We start from the raw sequence: 24,219 nt of genomic DNA, 5'->3' as shown, positions 1-24,219 counted from the left end.
GTGATATTTCAGCTTTTTATTTATAATACATTTGTACAAATTAAAATAAACTGTTTTCGCTTTGTCATTATGGGATATTGTATTTACATTAATGAGGGGAAAAAAACAATTTATACATTTTAGAATGAGGCTGTAACGCAACGAAATGTGGAAAAAGTCAAGTGGCCTGAATACTTTCTGAGTGCACTGTATTTCCATATTGAAGCCATACAATTAGGCTTCTTACAATGTTGACTGCAAACATGTTCAACATATTTAGCAAAGATGGGCTAGGCCTACATATATTTTGTTATTTTGTTTCTGTAGGCTATTTAACAAACTAGGCTATTACGGACTAACATTCAAATTGGAGTTGATGACAACGCAATACATACAATAGCGTAAATAAACAACTTGAAGCAACCAAACATTTTGCTATGGAGCATATTCTCATTGGCCAGTGAGGGGTCAAGCCTTGACACACCCACAACTTGTTTATTCATCAAAACCCAGCCCTTTCACGCCACCTCCAGCCACTGTGCCCATAATTCCAGTTGTGAAATTATACAAAAATATTTCTGACACACCATTGCGTTAGGTTTGCTAAAATAGAACCCAATGTATGTGTGTTTTTGTGTGTGTTTAGATGTGTGCTTTTACAGTTCACACTTGCTTAGTTTCTGGTAACTTGCAGCAAACATCAATAAGGTCGATTTCAGCCAAATCCAATTGCTCCAGACGATAAACCCTTTTAATCTGCTTCTTGGTTTTTCATTATTCCTTCCTATCTGTCCCTATCGGCACCTGCAGCGAGCCTACAGTTTGGAGTGCTATGTATTACAGAATTTGACGGGAGTTTAGAACCCATGAATTCAGCGGCAGTTAATCCATGACCATGCTAACATGCCTAGCCGTGCAACAGCGTGCTCCTAGCAGTTAACTCTTAACCCCTTTCAACAGATCCCTCACGTCTTTGATTTTCCCTCTTTGGTTAAGACCGATTTATGCTAAATGCAGATGCCATTTCCATTAGACTTGGTCCTCGTCGGCTGTTTGGAGTGGTGAATGCATGTTCAAATGTGATCCAGTCTACATTGGGAAAAAGCATGTGGGAAAAAGGAAATAGATGATGCAGAGAAGATTCAATCATCATGCCTTGTTCTGATGTTCAAGAGAGATACAACTCTCGCTTGTCATGCATCACTGAACCTTAATTCCTGGTTTAGTGGAGGGAACATTGCAAATGGTGTACTGTGTGTGCTTCACGGTCAAAGCTCCCCAAACGACTAACTCTATCTCCATATCTACTGAACAGAACACAATGACAAGATGAAAAACCCAACAGAAAAGATGTCATTTCACATCCATTGAGATATTAGTAGAGCAAATGTCAATGCAGACAGACCGCTATCTCTCTCTCTCTGTGTGTGTGTGTCACGGTAAATACAATCTTGTCATCCTGTACCCAATCAGAATGACTCATTAGATGTAATCGAGGAAGTGAGTGAAGAGAATGAACGCTCTCAGATTTGCAGGTTTGATTTTCCTTTGTCTACGTGTCGGCCATTTATTGCCCTCCCACTGCTGTGAGTGTTGAGCTGTTGATGTGATGAGCAGAAGACGTCTGTCTGTCTGTCTGTCTGTCTGTCTGTCTGTCTGTCTGTCTGTCTGTCTGTCTGTCTGTCTGTCTGTCTGTCTGTCTGTCTGTCTGTCTGTCTGTCTGTCTGTCTGTCTGTCTGTCTGTCTGTCTGTCTGTCTGTCTGTCTGTCTGTCTGTCTGTCTGTCTGTCTGTCCATGTGTGCGTGTCCAGTGGCACAGTCCGCTTTGGGAGCCTTCTCAGGTCACGCCGTGTGGAAATGTTTTTTATGTCAGTTTGCATAAAGAGGAATTATTCCGCTGCTATTCAGGCTGGGGTCACTATGACCTTTGGAGCACAATGACTGCCAGCCTACCCCATTTCCATCACAGCCTGTCAGACTGAAGCTCTCTCTCTCTCTCTCTCTCTCTCTCTCTCTCTCATCTCTTTCTTTCTCTTACACTCTTTCTTTTTGCTTTGTCTATCTTTGTCTCTGATCTCTGTCTCTAACTTTGGACTTAAATATGATCAGGAAACACCTATCGCTTTCTCATATTTTACAGAACAAATTCCAATAAACATTTACGGTCGAAATTCTCATTAAATTGCGGCTCTTGTCCTCTGTATATTTCTGGTAAATGACATGAAACAAATGCAAAGTAGAGTGACGACGGTAATAAAACCGATTAACACAGTGGTAAAAGTGAGTCTGGAGTGACCATTACAACATTACAGCAGGTTTTACAATGTAACTCCCCCTCTCAAGGGCAAGGGCGAGGGCCTGCGCCTGTCAACTCAGACAGCCCCTCCAATTGGCTGTTTAGGAGGAGGACGGGCAGGGTCGCGCTCTAATTGGCTGGAGTGGGACACGGAGAAGGACAGGGGTGGATGTGGAAAACAGACGCCTCTCTCTCTCTCTCTCCCCCCCTCTCTTTCTCTCCAGGAACTCATCCCACTCCCACCGAGTACAGCTGCCATCTCTGAACATCGCCCCCTCTACTCCCCCTCTCTTCCCTCCTCGGTCCTGGCAGCCAGCCACGGCGTCGCCTCATCCACTCATGCCTTTCCTGTCTCTCCACAACCACGCGGACGCTGACCAGTTTCCCAACAACCAGTTTCTCCCCCAAACTTTCAATCCGGCTACGACCCATCTCGACTTGCACCAGAGCCACTTGCACCGGAGCCAAGAGAGGGGAAAGAACTACAGCTAATGAGATCAGCCATTTGAGAGGCTCTGACGAGGGAAAGTTTGGCCCGGGGAGTTTAGTTAACTGCAAGCCAGAGCTTTTCCTTCCAAAGACACAGTCCCCATTAATTACAGTGCAGCTGTAGACAGGCAGGAGTGCAGAGCTGAACATCACACAGCACTACGCCCCGCCCTTCCTTTCAGCTGAGACAGAGGCAGGACACAGAGATGCTGCTGATCAGTACAGAGAAAACATTCTGTGGAAAAGCCTTGTTTCCTGTTCGTTTTAGCGCACACACACACACACACACACACACACACACACACACACACACACACACACACACACACACACACACACACACACACACACACACACACACACACACACACACACACACACACACACACACACAGAGAGAGATAGATAAAGACTCATGTAAGCCTCAGCATTACAGCTTCATCAGGGTAATTGGCTCTTAATCCAATATATATGTTAATTAGAGTTGTAGCACCCCTTTTAATTGGCCTAGCTGGCTAATTAGACGAACACTCGTTAAAATGCACAGCGCAAACACCGTCCATGTTTACCCACCAACGAGACCAGAGGCCATGGTCGCAAAGGCTATATTTACCCTATTCAGCATGTGTAGGATCTTTGACTTCAGATCCTACACATGCTGACGCATCAGAGAGAATAGGGGGCCTTCAAGAGTCAACAAGTTGTTACACAACTTAGTGCAACTCAATGTCCAAACACCAATAAGAGGTTTGATTATGTAAGGCTCAAACAGCATACCCTGGCCGTCTCTCCTTTGTCTCCGGGCTCGCACAATGAGGAGAGATGAGGAGGGTACAATGAGACCACGGGGTTATTCTGAGAACAGTCCAGGGCTGGGTGGGGAAAAAGTGTTTCCTGGTTGGGAAATAGGTGTGTGTGTGTGTGTGTGTCTGTGTATGTGCGTGCCTTTAAATTACACATTTTGTTTCATCTACCACAACAACCCTGGAGTATTGGCAATGGCATGTGTTTGCATATGTACATGCACCTGCGTAGTGTGTACTCACTGATGAGTACTAGCTAAGTATATTTGTCCAACTGTGTGTGTGTCTATGTGTACTGTGTATGGTAACTAGCCACCGTGTGCTTTCTCACGCACACATTCTCAAAACTGGGTGAGAATTCAAAGTCATGGTAGGTCACGGGAAGTAAACGGGAGGGGGGGGGGGGGAACTTAAGGAAGCCTTCAGCATCTCGCCTGATAATCTTTGAGAGTTCCCTGCACTGCTCCAGGCGCATGGAGCTTTCATGTTAATTGGCTTTGGCAAAAGAGAGAGGGAGGGAGGGAGGGAGCGGAGTAGTGGTGTCCCCAGTGCATGAGGTTACTGTGTGTGATCTCTGCAATGTTAATAGGCTGCTCTGATAGAATGCTTAGACATGACTGCATCACGGCCAGACACTTGTCCCGGAGAAAGAATGTAGGACGGGCTAGTGTTGTGACTCTAACACGATTTGATCAAGGTTAATACCGTATTAGCAGAATCGGTCAATATCAGTACATCAGTTGTATAATGCACATCGTTAGCAGGTTACATGTGTGACTACATGTGAAGGTTGAATTGAACTAAGGGTAATATAGCAAAGACTGTATGATTGAGGCTTTTTGCATGAGTTGCTGTTAGTGACGCACCGATATGACATTTTTGGCCGATACCGATATCCAATATTTTCCTTTCCCCAAAAAACTGATACCGATAACCGATTTTTAAATGTTAGCGCCTTTTAAACATTGTAGTACAGTTGAATAGTTAACACACACACATGGACGCAGCGGTCTAAGGCACTGCATCTCAGTGCAAGAGGCGTTACTACAGTCCCTGGTTCGAATCCAGGCTGTATGACATCCGGACGTGATTGGGAGTCCCATAGGGCGGCGCAACAATTGGCCCAGGATCGTCCGGGTTTGGCCGGAGAAGGCCGTCATTGTAAAGAAGAATTTGTTCTTAACTGACTTTCCTAGTTAAATAAAGATTACACACCACACTGACCAAAAAGTTATTTTGTTGGCATTTACATATGTCCCCATTACAAGTAAAACATAATCAAAACCTATTTCTTTCACTTACTTGCTGTGCTGTTTCGTTGTTCATTTGTTCAGTCGTTTCATTCTCAACCAGGATTTCATCATACATGTCAAGCAGTGAAGTTTCAGCTCTGTCTGTCCGTGGCCTCTCTTCCTCGGTGCGTCACTGTCACTGTGTTCATTTCCATCTTTTCCAGCTGCGTATGTAATATCTCACGTAAACCCTGTTTCTGCATCCTTGAACCTAGCATCGCGCATGGTGGCGACAGAGTAAAGAAGCTCAGAGGGAATGCCACCGAATCGCTTGTTCACGGCCTCGAGTACTTTTGCAAGTTTTAACCCCACGGTCTGTGTCGCCAGTTTTGTTGAGCAGGCGTTTCAATGCCGTGACAGAGAGTGTCACGTCTGCTGCGGACGCAGTTGATGAGCTTATCTCTTAAGGTCGTTGTTTGAATGGCGCTAGCTAGTGTGTTCATGTTTCCGAGTTTCAAACATGTTCTCAAATGCCATTGAAATGGCAGCAGCGGTATGAGAACCAGCACATTCTTGAGCATGCAATACGGCTTTCCTCAATACAAAATCCTCGTCGACCCGCTGTGCTGTCAGACTCGGCATGCTCATGGGTTGACGTCGCTGGTCCAAATGTCAGTCGTGAAGCTAATAGCAGTGACGCCCATAACAAATAGCTCAGAGATGTGCGTTTCAACAATAATGTGTAACTCCGGTAGGGCAACATCTGAAAAATAGCACCTATTTGGTAGTGTGTACCGGGGCTCGTGGTGTCATTACGTCATCTACCTACGTTATATAGGTATGCAGGTCAGCTATGACATCGGTTTTCCACATCAGCGTTAAACTAGACATCGGGCAGACGCCGATGTTGGCATTTTTAGCTATTATCGGCCGATTCCGATATGCTCACCGATATATCGTGCATCACTAGTTGCTGTATAAACACAAGCCTGAAATATGATACAGTTCAATGGATAGTAGCTCTATCTAACACGTGTGTAGTGATCCATATTACTATTAGTGCAATTACAGTGATAAGGTTGGTTATTACGGTAATGTTGTTATTAAGGTTAGTTATCCTTATAGGACAGTATTAATGTGGCCCCTTTCCCTCCCACAAGTCTGAAAGAATAACCCTGGTGCTATAGGTCACTGAAATGGGACCGCTAGCCTTCCTACTTCTCCTTGTCCCTAAGGTGAGAAGGATTTATACACAAATCCAGTAATGGGAGGGGTGTTATGACTTGAACTACATGATTTGGGTGACGAGCAAAGAGCAGTGACACAAACGGAGAGAGTGATCTCCATTCCTGGGCACATTAGGAATGGATGGTGCATGAAACCTTTCCGAGGTTTCATTTAGTTATGCCTGCAAGCCACACAGCTGGAATCTGCACACAGACACAGACACAGACACAGACACACACACACACACAGAGACACAGACACACACACACACACACACACACACACACACACACACACACACACACACACACACACACACACACACACACACGCACACACGCACGCACACACACGCGCGCGCACACGCACACACGCACACACGCACCCATACGCACACACGCACACAGTGGGTTACTCCACCATGCAGGGCACCTCTTCCTACCAGAATACAGATCAAACCAGGAGGGGAGCATAAACTCATTAAATATACAGCTTTGAAAAGGATGGACATTTCACAAACGCAAGCAGTCTCCCTTTAAACTCAGTTGAGTGTTTGGAGTGGCAGAGACGGGCGGGCTCGCTCTCTCTACAGTGGCTTGTTTTCCCACCATTGGCACAAACTGGGGTTTACATGCCAGTTAAACAGCGGGCAGTGAGGGCATCACCCTGCCGCGGTGCCCCAGCGCCCTTATCTCCCTTTAGAAGACACTACTCAGCTTTCACGACACACTCAAAGACCGCCACAGCGATGTCACTTCCTCCCCGATCTGTCTGCCTGTTTCTCTGTGCCCGTACCTCAGAGATACATACGGCGGGGAAAAGAGTCTCTCTCCACATCTCAACGTTCTCTAATCTTCCAAAAGAGGCCAACTTACAGGCCCGCTGCCTGTCTTCCTTTATGAAAAATAGATTTGAGGATTTCTTTCGTGTAAAAAATGTATGTCCTTGTCCATTATTCATCTTACAGGCTGTATTCTAATTGGTGGTCTGGCGATGGATTGGAATTGCTATCCGCTCTCAAAAAAGGGTCTTATCTCCATCATTGTCACAGCCAAACAATCTGGATTGTAATAGTGAAGAAGCGTATTGATGTAGAGATTTTTGTGAGAATACTCTGGTGGAAATACCTCTTGTGGAGGTGATATTTCACTGCATGTAGCTACAGTATGTTATGCATTCAGAGGGATACACGGATCATGATAAACGTTCATTGAGTGTGTCTCAGTGTCACGCCCTGGCCATAGAGAGGCTTTTATTCTCTATTTTGGTTAGGCCAGGGTGTGACTAGGGTGGGCATTCTAGTTTCTTTATTTCTATGTTTTCTGTTTCTATGTTTTGGCCGGGTATGGTTCTCAATCAGGGACAGCTGTCTATCGTTGTCTCTGATTGGGAATCATACTTAGGCAGCCTGTTTTGCCACCTTAGTTGTGGGTAGTTGTCAGTGTTAGTGGCCTGTATAGCCCTAGTCAGCTTCAGGTTAGTTTTTGTTGTTTCTTGTTTCTGTTGGCGACATTCATAATAAAAATAAATGTACGCTTACCACGCTGCACCTTGGTCCGGTCATTTCCACCCTGACGACGATTGTGACAGAACTACCCACCACAAACGGACCAAGCAGCGTGGTAAGGAGGACTGGACAAGGGAGGACATCCTGAATGGGAAAGGATCCTGGACGTGGGAGGAGATCCTGGCGGGAAAGGATGGCCTGCCGTGGGAGCAGGTGGAAGCAGTGAGGAAGGCGGAGGCAGCGAGTAAAAGGGCCTAGGATTACACAGGGTCACGGCTGGCACGAAAGACCGGGAGGCCACTCCTAAAATGTTTTTTTTTGGGGGGGGGGGGGGGACACGAGGAGATTGGCTGAGTCAGGTTGGAGACCTGAGCCAACTCCTCGTGCTTACCGTAGGGAGCGTGGTACTGGTCAGGCACCATGTTATGCGGTGGAGCGCACGGTGTCTCCAGTGCGCGTTCACAGCCCGGTGCGCTACATTCCAGCTCCCCGCATCAGCGGGTCTAGAGTAGGCATCCAGCCAGGACGGATGGTACCGACTCAGCACATCTGGCCGCCAGTGCGTCTCTACGGCCCAGGATATCCTGCGCCGGCTCTGCGCACTGTGTCTCCGGTGCGTCTGCACAGCCCAGTGCGTCCTGTGCCAGCGCCCCGCCTTTGCCGGGCCAAGGTAACCATCCAGCCAGAACGGGTTTTGTAGGCTCTACGCTCGAGACCTCCAGTGCGCCTCCACGGCCCAGTGTATCCGGTGCCTGCTCCAAGAACCAGGCCTCCTGTATGTCTCCCCAGCCTGGTAAGCCCTGTGGCAGCTCCACGCACTAGGCTGTCCATACGTCTTCTCACTCCAGTGATGATCCATGGCACGAAGCCTCCAGTGATGATCCATGGCACGAAGCCTCCAGTGATGATCCATGGCACGAAGCCTCCAGTGATGATCCATGGCAAGAAGACTCCAGTGATGATCCATGGCAAGAAGCCTCCAGTGATTATCCATGGCACGAAGCCTCCAGCATTGATCCGCGGTCCGAAGCCTCCAGCAACGGTCTCCAGTCCGAAGCCTCCAGCAACGGTCTCCAGTCCGGAGCCTCCAGCGAGGGTCTCCAGTCCGGAGCCTCCAGCGACGGTCTCCAGTCCGGGGCCTGCAACGAGGGTCCCCAGTCCGAGGCCTGGAGCGAGGGTCCCCAGTCCAAAGGCGCCACCAAAGTGGGGGGAGACAGAGGTGGAGCGGGATCTGCATCCCGCACCGGAGCCGCCATCGAAGTAGATGCCCACCCGGACCCTCACCTATAGAGTCAGGTTTTGCGGCCGGAGTCCGCACCTTTGGGGGGGTACTGTCACACCCTGGCCATAGAGAGGCTTTTATTCTCTATTTTGGTTAGGCCAGGGTGTGACTAGGGTGGGCTTTCTAGTTTCTTTATTTCTATGTTTTCTGTTTCTATGTTTTGGCCGGGTATGGTTCTCAATCAGGGACAGCTGTCTATCGTTGTCTCTGATTGGGAATCATACTTAGGCAGCCTGTTTTGCCACCTTAGTTGTGGGTAGTCTGTGTTAGTGGCCTGTATAGCCCTAGTCAGCTTCAGGTTAGTTTTTGTTGTTTCTTGTTTCTGTTGGCGACATTCATAATAAAAAGAAATGTACGCTCACAACGCTGCACCTTGGTCCGGTTATTTCCACCCTGACGACGATCGTGACACCCAGAGACCTTGGGTTCGGCATGAGAGCTTTTAGGCTACAGTGAAAGGCTTCTGTGCATAGGGTCAATGTTGAAGTGTTTAGCTCATAATGATCAAGCCCTTGGAAAAATAGTCTTCCAAATGACTTAACATGTCAATTGGATAGATCTCTAACAAAAACGCACGGAAGTCAAATAATTCATTCTTACTTGATTTGCAAAACATTTCTGAAGCCACTGCAGGGTGCTGTACGATCTGTTCCATTTCAGTCTTCAATAAACACCGCTGCCATCCTTTCTCACACACAAAGACATCGGTGCCTTTTTTTAACAAAGGTCTGTAATAGCATTGAAGTCAAGTGTGCCATTACACAGTAACAGCCCTGCATGTGGGAAATGAGATGCTTTCGTGACAGAAGCAGGCCTTTATTTCAGAGGTGACATTTCATTTCACGCATGCCTCAGGGTGGCAGGCAGGCAGGCAGGCAGCTATCTGGTGAAATGCTACATCTAAGCGAAACAGCACTGCAGAGCTAGATTAATTTTTCGGTCTGTCCGTCTACTCTCAAAACACCGGGCAGGTTTCCATTGACCCAGGTTGATTCCACAAGAGTAATGTCGCAATAAAAGATATTCTGACATGTGTAATGGAAGCGGCAGATACAGGAGACATTTTCTAAAGATCGACAAAAAATTGTATCGGTTCGACAGGGCTGGATTCTTCTTTATTGCAAGACACGATGATGAAAACGGTGTTTTTCAAATAAATGATGTATGTGGGGCATGTGATGTAACTATAAAGCTCCGCTCCACATTTCATTCTAAACGCTTACTGCTTGCAAAATCCAAATGTTCAACTATAAAATGATGTTTCTTTGCAGGACAAGGATTGTCCTGACTTTCAAGAATGCCTGAGTTGCTTCTAATTTGCTTTTCTGGTTTCACCGTCCAATAGGGGCGGCAGGTAGCCTAGTGGTTAGAGCGTTGGGCCAGTAACCGAAAGGTTGCTAGATCGAATCCCCGAGCCGACAAGGTAAAAATCGGTCATTCTGCCCCTGAACAAGGCAGTTAACCCACTGTTCCTAGTCATTATCAATAAGAATTTGTTCTTAACTGACTTGCATAGTTAATATATATCTAAAGGGGTGTAAGTTTTACCGTGGCGATACATAGAATTGAGAATGAGAATTCATAGAATATGTCAAATATTATTAGTATTAGTTAGGCATTCTATCCATGCTGGCTTTCGCGGGCTAAAACAGATTGGTGGGACGGCATACAGGCTGTCGCCAATTTATAATGAATGAATGTGCAATTTGCCTAAATGGTCAGTGGACACTGTTGGTTTTTGCGGAACAAATATATATATATATAACAAATATATAACAAATATATATCTTCCAGGTGTGACGTCATCACGTCCAGCTGTTTCTATCGACACAAGATCGCTAAATGGAAACGCACACCCTAGTAGGCAACTGTCTGTCGCATCTATTTTCTAAGTGATCTTTCTAAATGTCAACAACGACAAAAAAGGATCCCTCACTACCAGAGGGGAGGAGACGGAGGAGGAAAAGGAGGAGGAGAAATACGCAATCGGGTGAGGATGGAGACGGACAGCTTGTTTCCCAGAGCTTGGGGGGTCCTTGCCGTCTGAAAACGGGCAGTCCGTGAGGAATTCAAGCCTCTCTATTTACAGTCACATGGCTCGGGCTCTTTTGAAGGCCCGGGACGAGGGCCACTCAACAGGTTGCCACGGAGATGCATTTTCTACCCCCTTTCACCAGAGTCCTTGATTTTTCGGCCTGATCCTCAATGTAAAGGAGGGGAGGAGAGAGGGAGGGAGAGAGAGAGAGAGGGAGAGAGAGAGAGAGGGAGCTGCTGGGTGCGTTCCCAAACATGGCTGTTTACCCAGGACAGGGTGGGTTTTCCACTGTATTGATTCAGCGAGACATACTCAACTCTCCAAAATGATTTAACAGAGAGGGAAAGAGAGGGGGACAGAATGTGCGCCTTTGTTTCCCAGAGAGAATGAGAATGAACGTGAATGAAAGGAAAAGTGAGTGAGTGAGTGACAGCGAGAGAGAGAGAAAACGAGAGAATGTCAGTCTGTGAGAGAAAAAGGGAATGAGAGTGAATGGAAATGAAAGTGAGTGAGTGAGTGAATATGCGTGTGTGTGTGACAGATGAGAGAGAGAAAGACACGGAGAGACAGCGAGAGAGATGAGAGAGATGAACTCTGTCTATTTAGGAGCCCAAAGTAAAGCAGGGAAGGGAAGGGGAGAGGAGAGCCCCACAGAGAGCATTATCCAGCCCCAGAGGAGAAGAAAGCCCAGCTCAGGATTTCTACACTCCAGTTGTAAACAAAGGCTCTTTTGATGGTCTTTCAGCCTCAAAGACCTAGATGACTACTCAATCATGTGACCAGAGAAGAGGTCCCTGCTGTTCACACATACAAGCACCAGAGCCACACACACACGCAAACACACTCACACACACACGCAAACACATCTTTCGACTGCAGATCAATCACATGCATAAACATACTGTACACCTACATGCGTGAATGAAGGCATACACAAACGCACACAGACACGCGCACCACCCAACCACCCACAACCTACCCCCACCCCAAACGCACACAGCAACCAAGTCTCAGGTACATCTGAACTCTATTCAGCAGGGCTGGCCCACTCTCCTGGGTCCTGGGCTGGCCCGCCCTCCTGGGTCCTGGGCTGGCCCGCTCTCCTGGGTCCTGGGCTGGCCCGCCCTCCTGGGTCCTGGGCTGGCCCGCTCTCCTGGGTCCTGGGCTGGCCCGCTCTCCTGGGTCCTGGGCTGGCCCGCCCTCCTGGGTCCTGGGCTGGCCCGCCCTCCTGGGTCCTGGGCTGGCCCGCTCTCCTGGGTCCTGGGCTGGCCCGCCCTCCTGGGTCCTGGGCTGGCCCGCTCTCCTGGGTCGTGGGCCGGGGCTCTGCACTCTCAGTAACCGTGAGCAGCAGAAAAACATGTCATGCAAGAGAGGGTCTATTGTGCTGCAGAGGGAACAGATGGGAACTCCCACAAACCAGTGGGCTTTTGTTCAGTCATTCTGCACCGCTCTCTCTTCACACATACTATAACAAGAGCAAAAATAACTCTGCTTCCCTCTGCTTCCTTTGCCTCTTTCACCGAACACATGGCTGATTCTCCCCTGGCCTGGCTTGTACATTCAATTGATTTGAATCAAGTTCCCAACCCCCTAAGGATGTGCGGGAATTGCAGATGCATATCCAGCCACCTTTAAAGTATCTGTTAGTGAGAGTGTATTTAATCCTGTCTACAATGTGTCAGCTGTCTGTGACTAACCCCCATGGAATGGAACATGCTGGGAAATCCCTCCGCTGGAAACTTGCAGATGCAGACTCAAATTCACAAGTGGCCAGGGCCTTGGACCGATGCACCCAGCCTCCTAGAATCTCAGCAGCACTCAAGGCCTTCTCAGACAAGAGAACACGTGTGTATAGATGTGTGTGTGTGTGTGTGTGTGTGTGTGTGTGTGCGGGCGCACGATTACAGTTTATGAACAGAGTGGTGTATGTGAGTTTCAAAACGAGTGTGACAGAGTGAGAGTGAGAAACGGAGAGTGAGTGAGACAAAGGGAGAAGACGTGGGGGGAAGAGAAAGGCGGCAAAACCAAGAAATGGTGCGAAGCGCTCAGTGTTTCCCTCGAGACAAAAAAAGTGTTTAATAAAAACTGTCAAGTGTAGATACAGTATTCCTCCTCGGCTAGGAGCTAAGGAGGTGACATGACTGACAGGCTGGGCTTGGCAGCAGGAGGTCTGAGTCCCAGACATAGTGTGTGTGTTTGCTCAAACACTATACTTGCACAGCTGGTCAAGCCTATGGGGAGGGGCACGCACACACACACACACACACACACACACACACACACACACACACACACACACACACACACACACACACACACACACACACACACACACACACACACACACACACACACACACACACACACACACACACACACACACACACACACACACACACACACACACACACACACACACCCCACCACCCCACAGACACACACCATTTGAATTCCACTTTATCTTTGGGCCCTGACAATTAGAGCCTGCCTCTATCTGTCAGAGTGGTAGGGGCCAGGAGCCATTGCGGGGCCCCGCTGATAGACAGGACTTTAATTAAAGCTGGTCCCCTCAGCACCCGACGGTTTAGGCTCTGAATATGCTGTGCTCCTGCTGCTACTACTGGGGATGCACAGGGAGAGACAGGCAGCAGAGAAAGCCTCCACTCCTATCTGTGACAGCATTATCCAGTCCCTCCAGGATTGAGCAATTCCACAAAAACCTTTTTTTTTTGCGTGCAAAATCAACAATTGCCTGCATATTATACGAGGGCTTGCAAGTTTGACCAATCCCTGCACTATTACCGCATACAACAATCAAATCACTGCAATATTACTGGATAGAAAACTGTCTGACCACCGCACTACAAAAAGAGGGCTCGCAATTTGAACCAATCAACGTACTTCAAAAAATTGCAATCCTGCAGGGACTGATTACAGCAGGTGGCAGAAGATGGCAGAGTTTGCTGTTGGCATGAGTGCTTTTAATACCTATGATGTCGACTTTTTTCTTATCTGGCGCACACACACACACAGCCTAGTGCTGAAGTTGCACTTCCTCCCATTTACTGTCCGGGGAATTGAGCACGCGAGTCTTTGTGATTCGCTGGTTTAAGGGAGGCGGTTTAAGGGTTAAATGCACGAAAGTGACGGGGATGATTCACGTGGTTACGGTCAGTGTAGAAGGTTAATGCAACCAGTGGACAGATAGAGGGGTCTGACAGGCTGGAGGACACAGTCCAAAGACACGATGTCCCTACACATCATATGTACCACTGAAGGCACTTTCTGAGTATATGGTGCGTTTAGATCGGAGCTTTCTCTCTCCAGAGAATTGGAGTCAAAGACTTTTGAGGAATATCTTAATTGCAACAATCTGTTGCAGATGAGTAAGTCAGAACGTTGAGCATACGCACACACACTCACACACACGATTATGTCTCCCTCATTTTGCATGGCTCCGTGGCAAACTGCAGAGGGAGTGGTACTGGCATAATCACACAGTGGACTGGTCTTACTCATGCTACAATGCTAGTGCTGATAATTACCCTTATCACCGGTGCTAGTCACTGAATGCTGCAAGCACACACGGACTACTACTGATAATGATGATGATGATGATGATGTTCTCACCATAGAGATGTTCTATTATGGCTCTCAGCAGGTGATGTGATTTCAAGCTATTTGGAGGGGAAAAGGAAATGGTAGAGGGGAGAGAGGGGAGAGAGGGGCTGAGGGAAGAGGAGACGGGGAAGAGGGGCTGAGGGAAGAGGAGACGGGGAAGAGGGGAGAGGGGCTGAGGGGATAGGAGACGGGGAAGGGGGGAGAGGGGCTGAGGGAAGAGGAGATGGGGAAGGGGAGAGAGGGGCTGAGGGAAGAGGAGACGGGGAAGGGGGGAGAGGGGCTGAGGGAAGAGGAGATGGGGAAGTGGAGAGAGGGGCTGAGGGAAGAGGAGATGGGGAAGTGGAGAGAGGGGCTGAGGGAAGAGGAGATGGGGAAGTGGAGAGAGGGGCTGAGGGAAGAGGAGACAGGGAAGAGGGGAGAGGGGCTGAGGGAAGAGGAGACAGGGAAGGGGAGAGAGGGGTTGAGGGAAGAGGAGACAGGGAAGAGGGGATAGGGGCTGAGGGAAGAGGAGATGGGGAAGTGGAGAGAGGGGCTGAGGGAAGAGGAGATGGGGAAGTGGAGAGAGGGGCTGAGGGAAGAGGAGACAGGGAAGGGGGGAGAGGGGCTGAGGGAAGAGGAGACAGGGAAGAGGGGAGAGGGGCTGAGGGAAGAGGAGACAGGGAAGTGGAGAGAGGGGCTGAGGGAAGAGGAGATGGGGAAGTGGAGAGAGGGGCTGAGGGAAGAGGAGATGGGGAAGGGGGGTTAGGGGCTTGAGGAGAGCGGAGAGGAGAGGGTAGAGGAGAAAGTGGAGGGTAGAAATACCATCAGGCGGGTGGGGTGGGCTTCGGAGCCGTGGGGGCAACAGAGACCGTGGTTTTACCTTTAGGATGCTGGTATCTCTACTCTGATAGCCAGAACACTAATGTCTGTTGTGGTGGAAGCCTGGGGCCAGATGGAGATGACATTTCTATTGGAGGTGGCCAGAGGGCTGCCAGGATCTATGTTTTAGTCCGGACGTTGAAGTTGAAGCTCGTTTACTGCACTTCTATACAATTTAAAAACTCTAAAACGCTATGTTTGGAGAAAAAAAACATCCCACACTGGCTTTGAAGTGTTATAATATCTGATATCTTGCCCTTTTAACACACAAACACAAGCACGCGGGCATAAGCACCCAAGCACACACGCACATATCCACGCAAACACACACTTACGCACACACACACGCAAACAAGCCTAAGCGAGATTTTGTCACTGGCAAATCATTTTTGGACGGGCGGGCAAACCACTTGACGGCGGAGAGAAAAACGTCACCTTTTCAAGTTAATTTCCCACAATTCTACACATGTTACTATGACATCTGAGTGAGGGTGACTAACAAAAAAAAATCAGTGGAGTACCTCTGGAGGTCAGGGCCCCTGTATTCCCGGTCGGTAATTCAGCCATGATTACTACACGTTTAGATAGTAGGCTAGACTAACTAGACTAATTTACCAATCTAAAAAATGTTAGCTGACAAGGCCTGATTGAGCGACTGTCAGTGAGTGACATATAACAAGAGGGAAACTGCTGATACACTGCCAAGTCTCGTAAATTGCAACTTGTGTTTTCTACTATTCTAATTCTCAACAGTAAATTGAGATCCCGAATAATCTGCATACACACAGTACCAGTCAAAAGTTTGGACACACCTACTCATTCCAGGGTTTTTCTTTATGTGTACAATTTTCTACATTGTAGAATAATAGTGAAGACAACTATGAAATAACACATATGGAATCATGCAGTAAGAAAAAAAGTGTAAAAAAAAAATATCAACATATATTTTATATTTGAGATTCTGTATTTGAGATTCTCTAAATAGCCACCCTTTGCCTTGATGACAGCTTTGCAAACTCTTGGCATTCTCTCAACCAGCTTCATGAGCTAGTCACCTGGAATGAATTTCAATAACAGGTGTACCTTCTCAAAAGTTAATTTGTAAGCAAAGAGAAACGACAGTTCATCATTACTTTAAGATATGAAGGTCAGTCAATACGGAACATTTCATGAACTTTCATGAAGTTTCTTCAAGAGCAGTTGCAAAAACCATCAAGCACTATGATGAAACTGGCTCTCATGAAGACCGCCACAGGAATGGAAGACCCAAAGTTACCTCTGCTGCAGAGGATAAGTTCATTTGAGTTACCAGCCTCAGAAATTGCAGCCCAAATAAATGCTTCACAGAGTTTAAGTAACAGACACATCTCAACATCAACTGTTCAGAGGAGACTGCGTGAATCATGCCTGCATGGTCGAATTGCTGCAAAGAAACCACTACTAAAGGACACCAATAAGAAGGGAGAGACCTGCTTGGGCCAAGAAACACGAGCAATGGACATTAGACCGGTGAAAATCTGTCCTTTGGTCTGATGAGTTCAAATTGGAGATGTTTGGTTCCAACCGGCTGTGGGGGTGCTTTGCTGGTGACACGGTTTGTGATTTATTTAGAATTCAAGGCACACTTAACCAGCATGGCTACCACAGCATTCTGCAGCGATACTCCATCCCATCTGGTTTGGGCTTGGGACTATCATTTGTTTTTCAACAGGACAATGACCCAACAAACCTCCAGACTGTGTAAGGGCTATTTGACCAAGAAGGAGAGTGATGGAGTGCTGCATCAGATGACCTGGCCTTCACAATCCCCCGACCTCAACCCAATTGAGATGGTTTGGGATGAGTTGGACCGCAGAGTGAAGGAAAAGCAGCCAACAAGTGCTCTGCATATGTGGGAACTCCTTCAAGACTGTTGGAAAAGTATTCCAGGTGAAGCTGGTTGAGAGAATAGCAAGAGTGTGCAAAGCTGTCATCAAGGCAAAGGGTGGCTATTTGAAGAATCTCAAATATAAAATATATTTTGATTTGTTTCACACTTTTTTGGTTACTACATGATTTCATATGTGTTATTTCATAGTTTTGATGTCTGCACTATTATTCTACAATGTAGAAAATAGTACAAATAAAGAAAAACCGGTGAATGAGTAGGCGTTCTAAAACTTTTGACCGGTAGTGTATATATTTTTTAAATTACAGATGTATGGATCTCGGTGTCCTCATATGTAGCTATGTCCTTGGCAGTTGTCATGACAGCCCAGTAAGATGGAGTCGTAGCTTTATTTCTGCAGTACCAAGGCAAAGCAGCAGATATGCCACATCACTTCACAGTCTTTAAAAACAGCCATTTTCAACAAACTAGACTAGACAATAAAAATCGAAGTAATGAAAAAGTTAAAATAATACTTTTCATTGTCGTCGTCCCCCTCCCTTTTTGAACACTGCTGCTGCTCGCTGTTTATTATCTATGCATAGTCACTTCACCTCCACCTATATGTACAAATTACCTCAACTAACCTGTACCCCCGCACACTGACTCGGTACCGGTACCCCCTGTATATAGCCTTGCTATTGTTATTTTATTGTGTTACTTTTTATTATTACTTTTTATTTTAGTCTACTTGGTAAATATTTTCTTAACTCTTCTTGAACTGCACTGTTGGTTAACGGCTTGTAAGTAAGCATTTCACGGTAAAGTCTACACTTGTTGTATTCGTGGCACGTGACAAATACAGTTCGATTTGATTTGATTTTGAAGAAAAAAAATGAAATACATCAAGCAAACTTCTTATCCTTTTCAGTGCAACGCCTATAACAGTGCTTGAAAGGTTTCTGTACTTGAGGGGAAAAAATCCCAAATGTTGTGGTTTGAAAACATTCAAACACAAACTTCAAAAAACTCTAAATCACACTCTCACTCTCTGGCGTGTGATGATGATCACGTCACGTCATCTCCTAATCTGTCCCTCATTTGCAGTGAGTGATTCATTTCCTCTAAATCAGCCCTGCTTCCAACTACAGTTGAAGTCGGAAGTTTACATACACCTTAGCCAAATACATTGAAACTCAGTTTTTCACAATTCCTGACATTTAATCCTAGTAGAAATCCCTGTCTTAGGTCAGTCAGGATCACCACTTTATTTTAAGAATGTGAAATGTCAGAATAATAGTAGAGAGAATTAATTATTTCAGCTTTTATTTATTTCATCACATTCCCAGTGGGTCAGAAGTTTACGTACACTATATTAGTATTTGGTAGCATTGCCTTTAAATTGTTTAACTTGAGTCAAACGTTCCAGGTAGCCTTCCACAAGCTTCCCACAATAAGTTGGGTGAATTTTGGCCATTTCCTCCTGACAGAGCTGGTGTAACTGAGTCAGGTTTGTAGGCCTCCTTGCTCGCACACGCTTTTTCAGTTCTGTCCACAACTTTTCTATAGGATTGAGGTCAGGGCTTTGTGATGGCCACTCCAATACCTTGACTCTGTTGTCCTTAAGCCATTTTAACACAACTTTGGAAGCATGCTTGGGGTCATTGTCCATTTCGAAAGACCCATTTGCAACCAAGCTTTAACTTCCTGACTGATGTCTTGAGATGTTGCTTCAATATATCCACATAATTTCCCACCTCATGATGACATCTATTTTGTGAAGTGCACCAGTCCCTCCTGCAGCAAAGCACCCCCACAATATGATGCTGCCACCACCGTGCTTCACAGTTGGGATGGTGTTCTTTGGCTTGCAAGCATCCCCCTTTTTCCTTCAAACATAACGATGGTCATTATGGCCAAACAGTTCTATTTTTGTTTCATCAGACCAGAGAACATTTCTCCAAAAAGTACAATCTTTGTCCCCATGTGCAGTTGCAAACCATAGTCTGGCTTTTTTTATGGCGGTTTTGGAGCAGTGGCTTCTTCCTTGCTGAGCAGCCTTTCAGGTTATGTCAATATAGGACTCGTTTTACTGTGGATATAGATAATTTTGTACCCGTTTCCTCCAGCATCTTCACAAGGTCCTTTGCGGTTGTTCTGGAATTGATTTGCACTTTTCGCACCAAAGTACGTTCATCTCTAGGAGACAGAACGCACCTCCTTCCTGAGCGTTATGACGGCTGCGTGGTCCCATGGTGTTTATACTTGCATACTATTGTTTGTACAGATGAACGTAGTACCTTCAGGCTTTTGGAAATTGTTCCCAAGGATGAACCAGACTTGTGGAGGTCTACAATAATTTTTTGGCTGATTTCTTGGCTGATTTCTTTTGATTTTCCCATGATGTCAAGCAAAGAGGCACTGAGTTTGAAGGTAGGCCTTGAAATACATCCACAGGTACACCTCCAATTGACTCAAATGATGTCAATTAGCCTATCAGAAGCTTCTAAAGCCATGACATCATTTTCTGGAATTTCCCAAGCTGTTTAAAGGCACAGTCAACTTAGTGTGTGTAAACTTCTGACCCACTGGAATTGTGATACAGTGAATTATAAGTGAAATAATCTGTCTGTAAACAATTGTTGAAAAATTTACGTAGATTCCTAAACGACTTGCCAAAACTACAGTTTGTTAACAAGAAATTTGTGGAGTGGTTGAAAAACGAGTTTTAATGACTCCAACCTAAGTGTACGTAAACTTCCGACTTCAACTGTAACTAAAGTTTGTAACCTCTCCCTGCTCATTACAGCTCCGACCAACAGTAAATACAACATTGCTTGCTCCCTCGCGCACACACACACACACACACACAGGTCCCCCAGATGCCTGGCCTCGCTCGTCTTGTGTTCTTCATTAATTTTTGAGTGGTTATTTGATGAACGAGGACAGCTACACTGGCCATGCTCTCTGTGTTAGCAGCCTGTCAGGATCTGTGTACGACAGCTTTCATAACCCAGAGAGCACCCATGACCCGATAGGGGCCAGCCAGCCGGCCAATCACATGATCTTATGGAGGTCCTCCAATGTCATGCTCTCCTAAACGGACTCCTGAGAGACACAGACAGGAAACCACTGTTCATTTACAAGAAACACCAACAGGTGTGTTTGAGGACTTTGTGTATGAACTGGCCTGGCTAGTTGCTATGTATTGATACATTCAACTAAGCATACTGTAGGCTGCCACACATTCAGCATTGGCCATTCGTCTACCGTGGGGAGGGTCTCAGAGAAAGACACATGCAATATGATACAACGATTCCTCCAAGAGTGAATGTACAGGCTGACTAATTCACCCATGATCCTCTTTCAACACTATCTAATCATCATTCAATCCCTCTGCCAATGACACAGATTTACTTCAACCACCAGTCATTTGGGCAGTCTGACAAAAAAAGCAAGTTCGTATCCTTTAAGTAGCCATGCTTGAACAAACTGAAATAGTCCCTCTTTGCTCTACTGAGATGGCAGACCGAGACGATTACCCCATCCTACAGGCTCCTTCCTAAACTTCCCCTTTTCGCCAATGGAGAGTCTCACTTCCTATTTCAGGGGACAAAAAAAGGAAATGAAAGGGAGAACGTGTGGATCAGCAAAAAAACGGACCATTCCCCATTATCTCTCTCTCATTCTCCCTCTCTTTCCTCTTTCTTTCTCGCACACACTCGCGCACACAAACAAATGAACACGATTGAAAAAGCAATATCTTCGGTATGGATTTCTCTGTAAAAGAAACCGATGTATGTTTACACGTGGTTTATTGATTTGAGGATATGCTGTAGTCATGTACATTATCTGTAGTCATGTACAGTATCTGTAGTCATGTACAGTATCTGTAGTCACTGACATATAGCTGACTGCTTGCATGTACAATCAGCCGTGTAATTACTTTTGAGCTGATTCTATAAAGCTCAGCACATTTGAAGGAAATAGTAAGCTATTAAACTATAAATATGAAACAAAATTTCACCGCAAGTGTGATGACCATCTTTTCACGTGCATTACGGCACATGACTCTGTTAGCACAGAAATGTGGTCTGGAGCAAACTAGCACCAATCCGTTTTTAACCACTTGATGTTTGCTTCCTAAATATATGAACACTTATGACATCAATCTAAGGTCTTTAAATAAAAACACGTCTGATTGGGGGACATCTCTGAGAGCTTCCTCTCAGCAACAGGAAGTGACACGTGGCTACTGACTCACCGCAGGCACCAGTAGTTTGTTGACCTCCTCCACGGCCCTCTTCAGCTTGATCTCGGCGCGGTTCTGTGCGTCCTCCACCGTGATCAGGACATGCAGGTCCTCGTTGAGGTGCTCCCAGTTGGGCTTGCCGCGGTTCTGCTCTTCCTGGGGGGGGGGGGGGGGGGTGTGGAGAGAATGGAGGAAAAGAGTTCAAAACTAGTCCAGACAGAGGCTGTACTTCATGGGCCGGTTTCCCAGACACAGATTAAACCTAATCCAGGACTAACAGATTCTCAATGGAGAAGAGCTTTTTAGTCCAGGACTAGGTTTAGGGAATCAAATCAAATCAAATTGTATTTGTCACACACACCGAATACAACCTTACAGTGAAATGGTTACTTACAAGCCCTTAACCAACAATGTAGTTTTAAGAAAAATACGTGCCAAGTAAAAAATAGATAAGTAAAACATTTGAAAATGTAAAAAAATAATAATTAAAGAGCAATAGTAAAATAACAGTAGCGAGACTATATACAGGGGGTACCGGTACAGAGTCAATGTGCGGGGGTACAGGTTAGTCAAGGTAATTGAGGTAATATGTACATGTCGGTAGAAACAGGCCCCATATATGTTTTGATGGGGATCAAGGGTCAAATATGATCAACGATCAATGATTTATGTCAATATGCATGTATGGGCAATTTACCCACTCCAAAATATCATATGATAATAAACAAATACATCTCCATAGGTATGGTTTTCATGACATGTACCAATGCCCGAAGAGTTGTAGAAATCACAAAGTAAATCCTCCATGTCAGGAGGTATGTAAGATCCACGGACTCGTTGAACTCCCCACATTCTTCACGAGACCTCACTGAGAGTGGAACGGTTTCCCTCTTTTTCCTTTATTCAATAGAGCTAATCTGTTCAAAACGAGGCAAAAATAGCCAGCGTTACCGCAGTGGCTCCACGTGACAGACTTATAAAAGGACTGTCTGGTTCAAACCATAGGTTAAACTGGAGACAGCCAGGAGGTTACGCAACGTCACTGGTGGCTTTTACTCTCGATCATTTCCCCTCTTTACTCTACGGAGCTGCAGCACTGCTGAGTCTCAGGGCTCAGCGGAATAGAACTCAAATTGTTGTATCAAACGCAGCGGCTCCTTTCCTCTGGTGAAGGAAAACCACATCATCGTTTTAGCTATAGTAAAAAACTACTACCATAAATACTAGGTAGACCCCCCCCCCCCCAACATAAATATGCTTCCAGCTTTTAAAATAAGAAGTGCGTGTGAGTGGGGTTTCATTGAATTCCAGCCTCAATATTAGCATAAAATGTCACAATACAACTCCGACATTTCCTTCTCTGCTTCCTCGCCAGCCCAACACTCCAGAACAAACAACAACCGCCCGTTACCGAACGAAGGACAAAAAAACATGGTAAACAAACAAAAACACGGCGTATCCGAAAAAGACTCCACTTTGATCTGCCTAAATCCATGACAACGCAGCGGAAGACAGGACACACAGTACATGACATCAAAGGTGGCGTTCCTATACAAAGAAGGCTTGTATACCTAACCCAGAGAGAGAGAGAGAGGGGGGGAGAGAGAGAGAGAGAGAGAGAGAGAGAGAGGGGGGGAGAGAGAGAGAGGGGGGAGGGAGAGAGAGAGAGAGAGAGAGAGGGGAGAGAGAGAGAGAGAGAGAGAGAGAGAGAAAGAGAGAGAGAGGGGGAGAGAGAGCGAGGGAGAGAGAGAGAGAGAGAGAGAGAGAGAGAGAGAGAGAGAGAGAGAGAGAGCGAGAGAGAGAGGGGGGGAGAGAGAGAGAGAGAGAGGGGGAGCGAGAGAGAGGGAAAGAGAGATAGAGACAGAGAGAGAGAAAAACGTTAACTTCTAAAACTACCTAAAAGGAAGCGATTCCCAAACCTTCCATAACAAAACCATCATCTACAGAGAAATTAACCTGGAGAAGAGTCCCCTAAGCAAGCTGGTCCTGGGGCTCTGTTCACAAACACAAACAGACCACACAGAGCCCCAGGACAGCAACACAATTAAACCCAACCAAATCATGAGAAAACACACTGGAAAGAATTTACAAAAAAACCAGAGCAAACTAGAATGCTATTTGGCACTAAACAGAGAGTACACAGTGGCAGAATACTTGACCACTGTGAATGACCCAAAATTAAGGACATCTTTGACTATGCACAGACTCGGTGAGCATAGCCTTGCTATTGAGAAAGGCCGCCGAAGGCAGACCTGGCTCTACAGAGAAGACAGGCTATATGCACACTGCCCACAAAATGAGGTGGAAACGGAGCTGTACTTCCTAACCTCCTGCCAAATGTATGACCATATTAGAGACACAAATTTCCCTCTGATTACACAGACCCACAAAGAATTCGAAAAACAATCCAATTTTGATAAACTCCCATATCTATTGGGTGAAATACCACAGTGTGCTAACAGCAGCAAGATTTTTGACCTGTTACGACAAGAAAAGGGCAACCAGTGAAGAACAAATACAACCTGTATTTATGTTGATTTATTTTCCCTTTTGCACTTTAACTATTTGCACATCATTACAACAGTGTATATAGACATTATATGACATTTGAGCTGTCTTTATTCTTCTGGAACCTTTGTGAGTGTAATGTTTACACTACATTTTTTATTTCACATTTGTTTATGATCTATTTCACTTGCTTTGGCAATGTAAACATATGCTTCCCATGCCAATAAAGCCCCTGAAATTGAGAGAGAGAGAGACAGAGACAGA

General features: G+C 46.1%; 1 protein-coding gene across 4 annotated transcripts in view; it reads right to left on the bottom strand.

Moving 5' to 3' along the window:
• The window catches only part of LOC139570746 (KH domain-containing RNA-binding protein QKI-like), a 105,665-nt gene that overhangs the window by 18,856 nt on the left and 62,590 nt on the right, over positions 1 to 24,219 (bottom strand). For all 4 annotated transcript variants that reach the window (XR_011674156.1, XM_071392884.1, XM_071392886.1 and 1 more), the window contains exon 4: positions 21,460 to 21,603. Coding sequence is in view for 3 of the 4 variants with exons in the window: in XM_071392884.1 (XP_071248985.1) it covers positions 21,460 to 21,603 (144 nt within the window). In the remaining variant the exon portion in view is untranslated. The remainder of the gene's footprint in view (positions 1 to 21,459; positions 21,604 to 24,219) is intronic.

This window comes from Salvelinus alpinus, chromosome 3 (genome assembly GCF_045679555.1).
Source record: "Salvelinus alpinus chromosome 3, SLU_Salpinus.1, whole genome shotgun sequence".
Lineage (NCBI taxonomy): Eukaryota > Metazoa > Chordata > Actinopteri > Salmoniformes > Salmonidae > Salvelinus > Salvelinus alpinus.
The sequence above is the reverse complement of the archived record's forward strand: the minus strand, read 5'-3'. Positions and strand labels throughout refer to the sequence as shown.